Source organism: Emys orbicularis, chromosome 15 (assembly GCF_028017835.1).
Source record: "Emys orbicularis isolate rEmyOrb1 chromosome 15, rEmyOrb1.hap1, whole genome shotgun sequence".
Lineage (NCBI taxonomy): Eukaryota > Metazoa > Chordata > Testudines > Emydidae > Emys > Emys orbicularis.
In genome coordinates this window covers 26,644,934-26,657,182 of record NC_088697.1, presented here as the reverse complement: position 1 = coordinate 26,657,182, position 12,249 = coordinate 26,644,934, and the positions used below count along the sequence as shown (strand labels likewise).

At 44.5% G+C, this 12,249-nt stretch overlaps 1 protein-coding gene across 1 annotated transcript in view; it reads left to right on the top strand.

Moving 5' to 3' along the window:
* The window catches only part of SORL1 (sortilin related receptor 1), a 97,643-nt gene that overhangs the window by 74,192 nt on the left and 11,202 nt on the right, over positions 1–12,249 (top strand). Inside the window, exons 31-37 of the mRNA XM_065417108.1 lie at positions 1,724–1,879; positions 2,604–2,753; positions 4,495–4,623; positions 6,539–6,665; positions 8,552–8,721; positions 9,594–9,706; positions 11,245–11,349. Coding sequence (XP_065273180.1) covers positions 1,724–1,879; positions 2,604–2,753; positions 4,495–4,623; positions 6,539–6,665; positions 8,552–8,721; positions 9,594–9,706; positions 11,245–11,349 — 950 coding nt within the window. The remainder of the gene's footprint in view (positions 1–1,723; positions 1,880–2,603; positions 2,754–4,494; positions 4,624–6,538; positions 6,666–8,551; positions 8,722–9,593; positions 9,707–11,244; positions 11,350–12,249) is intronic.

Sequence of the window (12,249 nt, the reverse complement as noted above, 5' to 3'; positions counted from 1 at the left end):
TAGCTATTAAGACACATGTTGTTTGCTTGTGTCCAGCTTACCAAGCGATTTAGATTGCTTTGTATCAGTGACCTGTCCTCTTCCTTATTTACCACTCTCTGAATCTCTGTGTCATCTGGAGACTTGATCAGTGATGACTTTATGTTCTGTCTAGCCACTCATTTTTAAAACAGCTGATGCATCACAGTTATAGCACTTAGCCCTCTGCTGAGTCCTTATTATTGCCTTGTTCAAGCAGCGAGTTACATTTTTACATGTTTTACATTGATCATAGCACAAAACAAAAGTACCCTGACTCAGTCATTTTTACACAGTACGTTTGTTTAAACAAATGATACAGAAGCTTCCTGTCCAGCAGAGAATCTTTTAGCGCGGTCTACAGACTTGTACGTGCACCCATTTCACATAGTCTGTTTAGAAACCAGGATAGTTAAATTGAAGCAGTTCCCTAGCATGGACGCACCTAAGCCAGTTTGAGCACGTCCACACTAGGAGGCTGCACAGAGTTTTAACCGAATTGGTTTCTAAACAGATTTAGTGAAATCGGCATGCATGCAGCATGTAGACCAGGCTCTTTGTATCACGTGCTACCGTGTAAGCTGGTGGTCTCTGTGTCTGTTACAGCTCCTTCCCTCAGGCACAATATTAGTTAAATAGAAAACTCGAGTAACATCAAAGCAATTCCCCTTCCCCACATGGGCTGCAGTCTGTAGAGGTCTTCTCCTTGCCTATTTCTCCTGCTAGGAGGAAAATACACTCTTCCCTTAAATCCCTGCTAAGTCCTGTGACAGACAGGTAAGCCCTTCACCCTTTCCTGATTGCTTTATCTGGTCACACAAGGCATCGGGGCTGTCTTGATTAAGGCCCCAATGCTGAAATCAGATTTGTTTATGGAAAAACCTTGATTTCAGTGGAACCTTGGGATGATATAAGGGTCCTCCCAGGTAGATCTGATTTGTGGGACCATGGCTTTAGCATGTGGAGAGGGTTTCTGTGCCGAGCCAGAATGCATACTTTGTCTATAAAAAGCAACAAAGAATCCTGTGGCACCTTAAAGACTAACAGGTGTATTGGAGCATAAGCTTTCGTGGGTGAATACCCACTTCGTCAGACGCATGCGAAAGCTTATGCTCCAATACATCTGTTAGTCTTTAAGGTGCCACAGGACTCTTTGTTGCTTTTTACAGATCCAGACTAACATGGCTACCCCTCTGATACTTTGTCTATGTTGACCTATTGGAGTTGTCTGCGTTGACCAGTCTGTGGCTTGTCTGTATCCACTTATGGGGAGGGCGCATAGGAGCAGGTCCATGTATATTGGAAGCTGCTACTGGGAAATGTCTGCAGGAAACCTAGGGAGCAGTTGAATAGTCTGCGGGACAGAGGCTACAAAGCTCACCGTAATCACAGTGCATCTTCCAGCACTTAAAGTGGTACTACCCTTTAAAAAACACATGAATATGATGCATCACTGTATTTTCACCCTCGAGTTCCTGTCCTTTGACTGCCGCTTTGTTTTACGTTTAGGTCTGGCTCTGGGAGCCAGCTTTGTGCTGTTAGAATAAAAATACTGCGCTTGTGAAGTATTCCCCATCCTCCCCCTTTTCCAACCGATATCCTGGGATTTTGCCTTTCAGTCTCCTAGGAATAGAAAAAGCTTTTAGCACATAATCAGACGTAGGAACATGTCCAATAAGATCAACTCTCACTGGTTTATTTTTAGGTTCACAGATCCTTCCCTTTACGACATCTGCCCCAGCAACATGTTTACCTAACCACTTCCGTTGCAACAGCGGCGCCTGCATCATGAACAGCTGGGTTTGCGATGGATATCAGGACTGCACAGATGGCTCAGATGAGGAAGCCTGCCCTACTTTATGTAAGGTTTTCTCCTCCCCTGCCGCTTCGTTTTACGCTCAGTGGTGATTATTCCCTGCAAATGTGTTCCTGAGAAATAAAGCCTCAAATGTAAATGTTAGAAGACTTGGGCCAAACTATATGCTGGGGTAAAGGGTGCCACTCTGTTCACTCACGTGGAGTTGCACCCTCTTGTATCAGGAGAGAATTCAGCTCACTCACCCTGAGTTCTGAGAATTAATGGAAATATTTGCCATGGAGCAGTGGCTGCTAAGAAAACACATCTCTGTCCCAGCTCAAACTAGGTTGTTACATGCTTGCAGCCATAACACTCTCTGATTGTGTTTAGGAAGAGACACCTGAGACTTTGAGGTAGTCGGGTGGGAGCGTGCCGCAGTAGGTTCCTTTCCAGACTTTGAAGCCTGAGCATATGCCTGCATCCCCATTTGTAGGTTGCCTTTAGAGTAGCAGGCCAGCTTTTGCACTGCAACCCACGAAACATTGAGGCGAGCTGGTCCTGGTTAGGACATGTGGGATTTGGATAAGGAAGGCAGCAGTGGATTTAGTTACTTCTTTATACAGGGAGAGGCTGCCATCTGGTGGAGTGGGGAGATGCGAACTGATTTTGAACTAAAGGAACCAATAGACAACTCAGTCCGTCAGTCACTGCCATTGCCCAGCAGGGGGTTCTGCTATTGCTTGTGTAGTTTGCTGACTATTCTCTTCCTCCTCCTCTTGGTTCCCAGTAGCCAACGTAACTGCGACTTCCACCACCTCCCTCGGCCGGTGCAGCAGGTTTGAGTTTGAGTGTCAGCAACTGAGGAAGTGCATCCCTAACTGGAAGCGATGTGATGGCTTGAGAGACTGCCAGGATGGCACGGATGAAATGAACTGTCGTAAGTGCTCATTTCCCTCAGGCTGAGCGGTGCTTTCGCTCTCTCTGAGCAAGGCTTTCTTTAAAGAAAAGACCACAGCAAATCGCATCTGTGCAAGCAGAATCCGTGCTAGTGCTATGCAATGAATAATGCACTGTAACGCATTTAGTGCAGTACTAATGTAAAAACAGACTCACACTTATTAGCAGTATTACGGTAGAGCCTAAGTTAGAGCATCACGGTACTAGGTGCTGTACAGAGTTAGTGAGAGATGGTCCTTGCCTCCATAGAGCTCATGATCTCTATAGACAAGGTAACAAAGAGCAGAAGTGGAAACGTGCACAGAGAGAGGAAGTGACTTGCGCAAATTCACACAGCAGGTCAAAGGCAGAATAAGATGTAGAGCCCAGTTCGTGTGACTCTTAGTCTAGTGCCCTAACCACTAAACAGACTGCCCTCTATATATGGCTTTAACATCAGAGAAATAGCATTGGTATGTTGGGGAAAGACTAACGCTTGGGTGTCTGTCCCTCACTCCTATTGGAAAAATACGTTTTGAGTGAGACTCAGTTTGTGTCTGTTTATAACATCATACCCCTGACAATGTTATAGGAGTTGATCAGAAAACATTAATTAAAACAGGATGGTAGTTGGTAGCCTCATAGGGCTGGTCCACACTAAGCCCCCAGTTCGAACTAAGATACGCAACTTCAGCTACGTGAATAACGTAGCTGAAGTCGAAGTATCTTAGTTCGAACTTAAAGGTACTTACCGCGGGTCCACACGTGGCAGGCAGGCTCCCCCGTCGACTCCGCCTACTCCTGTCGCGGAGCAGGATTACCGGCATCGACGGCGAGCACTTCCGGGATCGATTTATCGCGTCTAGACAAGACGCGATAAATCGATCCCAGAAGATGGATTGCTTGCCGCCGAACCAGCGGGTAAGTATAGACATACCCATAGTGTGATATTGCTCTCATTGAAGTCGGTTGGAGTTTTGCTATTGACTTCATTGGGGGCAGCGTCAAGTTCTTGCTGGCCTGGTGTGAAAATGTGATACGGATATGAAAAACAATACGAAGGCGGACGTCACATTCAGAATTCACTCTGCTGGGAAATATATATGAATATATAATGTACAGACAGATATAGCACCAGATTTTCAAATGTGCTCAGAGAACTATAGGAGCTGCTGGCTGCTGAGCGCTTTTGAAAATCTGACTCCGTGTTCGAAAGTTGGGCTTAGAGACTCAAACAAACTTGGGCACCTTTTTAGGTGCCAGACTGCCATTTTGCCTCAACTTCCCAAATTTGAAAATTAAGCTCAGTCCCTTCATCTATAGAGAGATGCATTAAAATTTCTGGTTTTGTGCTAAAGGCTCACAATAGAACCATTACCTGTCACTTGCTTTTTTAAAATTACTGTTTTGCGCAACTGAAGATTAGTCTCTTAACCTCGGCGTCCAAAATGAAATCCCCCGAGAGCACCCTAGTTACCAACATGGTTAGTGATTGATACACTGTCACGCCATTCACCGCAAAAGCTCTCAGCAAGATGTTCTAATTTGGAATTAGTAACAACAACAATTACAAATTCTACACTGGGATCACTTTACCCATGAACAAGATGCAGCCACCTCTACATTTCAGTATGGCTGCGGTTTAGCAGTGTGCTTGACAGCACTGTGCAACATGATCCGGACAGGAAATTTGTAAACGAGCTCTCCTGCTTTGAATCATGCAATGCTTTTCCATCTTCCAGCTACTCACAGCACACTGTCATGCCCTAACGGTTATAAATGTGAAGATGGGGAAGCCTGTATCATGACAACAGAACGGTGTGATGGATTTCTGGACTGTTCAGATAGTAGCGACGAGAGAAACTGCACTGGTAAGTAAATGCGCTACCACGGAAGTTCTCACATTTTCCATCGCACAGACCACGTTATAAATACAGACATTATCTCACGGGTGCCTGTCCTTCCTTCACAATCACCTTGATCACCCCTCCTTTGTTCACAGTCGGATGGTCCATCTCCCCTCCCGCTCACAATCGGACACCTCCCTTCCTGCTTCCACACACATAATTTCCTTCAATGCAGCTACAGCAATTGCAGACGTAGGCAAATAAAGTTAGTCGTTTAGCGTCACACAAATACAGGACGTTCCCTGATTAGCACAGCCAACAGGTGGGTGCATTTTTGCAAGCACCTGCCCGCGGTGTCCTGTTCTAAAAACATATCCCTGGGACCAGAGGCACGGAGCTAAGCTCCCTCGCTCCCCCATTTGCAATTCCTCCCATGCCCTCCATCATTACCCTGGAGCCAGACGTGATACACTTTGATTGGAAGCCCTGGTCCGTTCTGGGTAGATAATAACAACATCGATCACTGTCTTTTCCCAGATGTGGGATTCAGCCATTTTCCCAGTAAACTGCTCAGGGAACTGAACATCAATCAGTTTGTAGTTCTTTAATTAAATATTGATTCTGAGAAGCGGCCCAGACTGGGGGCCGAGGAGTCCCTGGGCTGGAATGCTGAAGTGAGGCAAGAAACCTTTGCTCTATTCTGCTAGACTTGCTGCTGCTGGTGTCTCCCCGTGGTCTGGCAGCCTCATTGGTTTAATTTTCTGCTGATTAGGAAACTTTATCAGGAGCAGCTCAGAGCTCTCTGTTTAGTTTCCTTAATAAACTGGAAATGAAACCAGTGGGCTAAGTAGGGCCCTGGGAGTGGAGCTGGAGTCCACAGCTCAGAGGCCTGGCAGCTGAGCAATGAGTCGGGGAAATGGGACCCAGAGCAGGACCAACTGCACATAAAGGGGAATAAGGTAGCCCCGCAGATATAGGGGAGGTTTGTATTTGCAGGGGATCACATACAGGAGCAGTGAGTGGAGACTGTGGAACTACCAGCCAGTGGGTAGCTATGATAATACTTCTAGGGCTTTCCAGCTGAGGATCTCAAAGTACTTCATGAACGGCAGGCGATTAGAAGCACAGAGACTGGCAGGGCACTAGCTAGAATTAGAAATGATGTCTCCTGGTTGCAAGTCCCCTGTTGCCGCCGCTAGAGCGCGCTGCCTCTACAGAGCCCAACTGTAGAGCTGATTGGCAGCCAGGCTTACTTGGACATTGAGCCTCGCACACATGCTCCAATAAGGAGAAAGAAGCAGGTGACCTAAAGGAATAAATGACACTTTCTGAACACCGAGCACCAGCTATCTTTCTAGACGCTTACACAGCCCTCAGCGCTGTATTATCCAGGTGTCCCACAAACATCAGTGAATGGATCCTCCCAGCGTGCCTGTGCAGGAACAAAGCGCAATTTCCCTCTTTTTTACAAGTGGGGAAACTGAGGCACAAAAAAACTAAATGACTGGCCCAAGGTCACAGAGGGAGACTGCGGCAAAGTGAACTATAGAACCCAGATCACCTGAGTCCCACTGCCTTGACCCCAAGAACAGCCTTCTTCACCATCCTCCGTGTTCTAGGCATTATAAAGAAAAGTGTGCAGAAAAGGTCCATGCCCCAGACAGTTCAAAAGCTTCGAAGAGATTCATGACCTAGAGGTGTTCCACAAGTAGAGAAGTGACTTCTTAGATCAGATTGGTGAGAAGGGCCACTCCAAGCCCATTAATGCTCTTCTGAACAATTTCAGACGGTGCTTTGTCCATGGGCATTGATTATTTAAGTGTATGCTTCAGTCTACAGCTATATGCACTGATTGTGCCACGTAACCCTTTACCCCCAATTCTGTAAAGCACTGCTTCTATTTTCCTCTCTAAAATAATATTTTCTATTGTCTGCTTAGATGACACAATTGTGTACAAAGTCCAGAATCTCCAGTGGACGGCTGATTTCTCTGGTGATGTCACTTTAACGTGGGCCCGACCTAAAAAAATGTCCTCAACATCTTGTGTGTATAATGTCTATTACAGGTAAATTGCATTAATCTTGATTATTTTTTTATGGGATGAAGCACGTGAGTAGAACTAAGTTCATTGTGACTACTCGTGTATAAAAGCAGGGTAGATAAAAATCTATGATTCTTTCATTTAAATCAGGGTTTTTTTAGATTTTGTTATTTAAATTATAAGTTCTCTTTGTTTAAAATGAAATCTGAATTTAATACAAAATATGTTAAGGCCTAAATTTATTATAATCGCTTAAAATATTTAAATACAATTTTAATACAAAATAAATATGATGAATCCATGAGCCGCTATCAAAAACTTTGATTTAAAGGCTGTTTTTCTATACAAAGAAAATGGGGGGAAAACACCTAACTTTTGAGGTCAGGCTTTATAAATAAGGTGCAATAGCTCAGGCTAAGTAACACAGGAGACTCTCTCATTTTCAAGAGGCTCTGGAGAGACTAGGCCCTTAAGGGCCAGTCACTTTCACTTAGGCATATTTGAAAATTTTCCCAGGCTGACCTGAAATAATGTTTAATCAACTGACTACCCAGCTAACCCCTGTGTTTAATAAATCACCTAGTTGTAAATGTGAAACATGCTTTGATAAGAGAAGTTTAGGCATCCAAAATATGCAAGGTTGCTTTGTTTAATAAAAATATTTGTATATACCGTTGTGTGTATTTAGTTAAATTGCAATTACCATCCTCATCATAAGCAAAACGTTAAGTATCAAGTAAATAAGCAATATATCTTTTACCATTTTCGAACATACTAACATGTACAGTAAAGAAGCATCTGAAAATATTAAGCTATATAATTGCTTAAATAAATGTATATAGTTATAGTGTGCCCCCTGGATAGCAAAAAGATGTACCAAATCTAATGTAAAGGCTCTATTTAGTTGTAAATCAACATGTTTTAACGGTTATATCAACCAATGACAATGCACCGCTCTTTAGAAAATAAGTGATGTACAAATGGAAAAGTTGATTAAAATTGATGATTTAAATCACTTCGTTTTAATCAGTCCACCCTGGTTTAAAGGTAGGCACTCTCTTAAGCACCTTGTGAAGTCAGCTTAAAAATCTCATTTCTGTTTTACCTATTATTGTTACTAACAAGACTTGAAACGGCTTTAGCTAGAAGAGATTACAGAAAAATTATTTGTGTCTATGTTTTTCAGATTGTTTACCTTGTGCATTTGCCAGCATTTTCTAAATTCATACTTTCTAAGGCCAGAAGAGACCATTGTGATAGTCCAGTGATACGTCCTGTATAACCCATCCCATAGAACTTTTGTTTGTTTAGGCCAAGGATCGGCAAGCTTTGGCACGCGGCCCGTCAGGGTAATCTGCTGACAGGCCGGGACGGTTTGTTTACCTGCAGCAACTGCAGGTTTGGCCGATCGCGGCTCCCACTGGCCGCGGTTTGCCGTTTCAGGCCAATGGGGGCTGCAGGAAGCAGCGGTCAGCACATCCCTCGGCCTGCGCCGCTTCCCGCAGCCCCCATTGGCCTGGAATGGCGAACTGCGGCCAGTGGGAGCCGCAATCGGCCAAACCTGCAGTTTACCTGCAGGATTACCCTGACGGGCCATGTGCCAAAGGTTGCCGATCCCTGGTTTAGGCCTTTGTGTGGGACAGAGCAACCATGAGAGAAAAAAGTGTCAAGAAGTTAAGGCAGTGTTGTAAAAAAAATTGAGAAAGTGGCAAGTGTAAAACTTTCAGTGACTTTTAACTCAGATTTTGAAGCTGACTAGCTTTAACTTAATAGTGTCCCTTTAACAAATAAACAAACAAACAAAAGCAGGCCTTTAAAGTGTCGTTAGAGGATGGGTGCTCTCAGAACACGCTAACACCTCTGGCTACAGAAATACTTCCTGAGTTCAGTGGTTTTATTCTCTCCCACAGGATGGTTGGCGAAAGCATTTGGAAAACGTTAGAAACTCACAGCAACAAAACGAACAGTGTCTTAAAAGTCCTCAAGCCAGATTGCACCTATCAGGTCAAAGTTCAGGTCCAGTGCCTCAGCAAAGTGTACAACACCAATGACTTTATTACTCTGCGTACGCCGGAGGGATGTAAGTGGCCTTTGCATGTTCTGTTCTAAGTTCCTGGATGTGTAAAACTTCTGATCCGTCAAGTAGCCACAGCACTGTGCCTGCACATAAGGGAAGGTGGAGGGGTGTTTTCTGAATAGCATCCCACAACTTTTTGCAGAAGGCAAGGGAATAGAGCCTCAGCTGTTTACTGGGGCCAGATTGCACCCTGTAGTTACAGCATCTCTAGGGGATGAATGGGACACATTCAGAGCCTGGGTCCTCTCCCTTCAGATCTGCACACAGAAGGCAGCCTCCCACATGTGGGTCTCCGACTTCCCATGAGCAATAGGTTGTTAGTTGCCCCCTTCCGCTTGACCTTGCCAAGGGCACTCTGCTGGCTGAGGATCCATGGGAAGGGTGCGCTCTTACATTGACCCCCCCGCGCCCACTGGCTCTGTGGTGTGACCAAGCTCCAGTAGGGAATAAGCTGCTCACTAATATCTGGACCAGGGGTTGGCAACCTTTCAGAAGTGGTGTGCCGAGTCTTCATTTATTCACTCTGATTTAAGGTTTCGCGTGCCAGTAATACACTTTAACGTTTTTAGAAGGGCTCTTTCTATATGTCTGTACTATATAACTAAATTATTGTTATATGTAAAGTAAATAAGTTTTTTAAAATGTTTAAGAAGCTTCATTTAAAATTAAATTAAAATGCAGAGCCCCCCAGACCGGTAGCCAGGACCTGGGCAGTGTGAGTGCCACTGAAAATCAGCTCGTGTGCCGCCTTCGGCATGCGTGCCATAGGTTGCCTACCCCTGATCTGGAAACTTTTCGTGACTTTTTTCCCTTATGATTCTGCTGAACAAACCCCTTTGGCCAGTCTATCACTAACTCGCTTGTTTCTTTGGTAGTACCCGATCCCCCCCTTCATCTTCAGCTGTCCCTAAAGAAAGAGCTGGAAGGCGTGGTGATCGCCCGCTGGGCTCCGCCCATGTCTGCCCACGGCCTGATCCGAGAGTACATCGTAAGTATTGTTCTGCTACTTGTTCCTCAGTCAAGACCCAAACCTGAATGGGAGCCCTGCATGCGCAGTAGAAGGAAGGATTCCTTCCTCACTGCAAAGGACCTCGATGGTTTATGGCTCTGGGAATTTGACCCTTCTGAACAAAACTATCTGCAGCTGTTCACTCATGGTGAAAGTCACATCTGTGCAAGGCCTAGGCACCACCTCAAGTTCCACAGAGGCCTGTTTTATGCACTTAAGTGAGGCCGAAGTGGCCAGAGGTATGTTTCGCCCCCAGGGCATACAAGTCATCTGCAGAATGCTTCACTACTCAAGCCCTTAACGTGGCCTGTGTGAGCCCCTCTGCACAGAGGTCCCGATTCAGCAAAGCACTTAAGCACATGTTCAATTGTAAGCATTGATTGAATCTCATTTAAATCAGTGGGATTTAAACATATGCTAAAATGTGTTCCTGCATTATTACAGTTAGTTATTACTTGTATTAGCGTAGCACCTGGGAGCCCTAGTCATGAACAAGGATCCTGTTGTGTTAGGCTTGGTACAAACACAGAGCAGAAAGAAGGTCGCTGCCCCACAGAGCTTACAATTTGTAATTGGAAATTAGAGTGAATGTCAGCTCAGGTAACTTAGACTGTGAGCGTGTTCTTTGACAATTACCTACTTTCTCAGTGATGAGAGACGGAGTCCAAACAGGAGCAGACGATACAGTGCAGTTATTGCAGAGATCATGTCAATATTTTTTTCCAGGTCCATTACAATAATAACGAGGAAGGTGAATAAATGAGATTGAGGGGCGGATGATGGAAAATTGAGTTTTATTGGGGCGCTCAGGCAAAATCGCCTCTATACATACAGTCACTGAAATTCCAGTTCAGAGCTAATGATGCAAGAAAGCCTGTATTTATTAGAGACATATGGGCAGACAGTGATTGTCCCTCTTTCTATGGGGTGGATTCCTTTTTCTTTCAGTTAGACTGTGATAAAAAATAATAATAAAAAAAAAAGACAGTTCAAAAAACTTGGCAACTTTAAGATGCAACTGTCTCCTAAACAGAGAATAAATCCAACCTTTATACTTGTCAGAGCTGGTAAGAGGAAGCTTGCATTAGTTCTTTAGTAAAGTCTCTTAAGGTTTTATGTGCTTGATGTGGCCCCTGAATGAATAGCCTAGTTGATCATTGAGAAAGACCAGGTTCTGCCTTTGGATGCACAGGGTATAGTGGAGCAGAGGGGAATCTTCCATACAGCCAGTGGTCCCTATACTCTGCAGAAAGGGTTCCACAGAGCAAATACTATACAGACAGTCTCTCTCAATCTCTGGGTTTAGACCAGGCAGGTGAAAGAAGTTGCATGGTTTTGATTAGAAGTGTGCTATGTCCCACCCCAGATCTGAGCATTCAGATTGAGGGTTTGAGTTCTAGCCCCAGTGTAGTTTTAATGGCCCATGGTACTTTAAAGCTAGCCACCCATCCATCCCACATCCCACCCTGTTGTATTGTTGATTGTGACCCTCCGATCTCTTGTTTTCACCCCGTTAGGTGGAATACAGTAGAAGTGGTTCCAAGGAGTGGTCCTCACTTAGAGCCAGTAAGAACTATACCGAGATTGAGAACTTGCAGGTCAACAAATTATACACACTAAGAGTGAGTATTTTAAAAGCCGGTGATTCTAGGTGTACTGCCCACATTCTCAAGTGGGTTTTCTTTTACTGGATGATCTGAGCACTGCACGGTTAACTGACAGACTAGTGCCAGGGTAGCAAGTTAAGACACTTTATTGCTAAAAGTACATAGAAGGCCGGCACATTTGCTGACTCCTTCATTGTGTACTGACAAGAAAAAGCAAAACTTCTCAAATTCTCAAATGCTCAAATGCTCAAATTCTGTCCTTAGATTTTCACCCCATCCAAGAAACCCAGGTTGCAGTTTTAAAAGTCATCTACGGATGGCACAGTTCTGAAGTCACTTTGGTTGCACAGGGTATAGGTCAGAGACAAATTTGGCTGTAATTGTATCATGGGGGAAAGAAACAGAACTGATATCAGTCTTCAGATATGTTAAGGGCTGTTGTAAAGAGGACTGTGACCAATTGTTTTCTGTCCACTGATGGTAGGACAGCAAATAATGGGCTTAATCTGCAGCAAGGGAGATTTATGTTAGATATTAGAAAAAACTTTTTGACTCTAAGGGTAATTAAACCCTGGAATAGGCTTCCATGTGAGGTTGTGGAATCCCCATCAACTGCATGTTTTTAAAAACAGGTTGGACACACTGGTCAGTGATGTTCTAGGTTTACTTGGTCCTGCCTCAGAGCAGGTGGCTGGGCTTGATGACATCTCAAGGTCCCTTCCAGCCCTATATTTCTGTATTTCTAGGTTGGGGATGGGGCAGGAGAGATGCTAGAGAGAGCTAAAGGCTAGATTAAAATCAGATAGGATTTGAGTTTGACAGGCAAGCCTGCAAAGTGAACACTGCGAAGAGTACAGCCTTGACTTGCCAATTTTCCACATGCTACACTCTCATTGATATTAATGGCAATTCAGA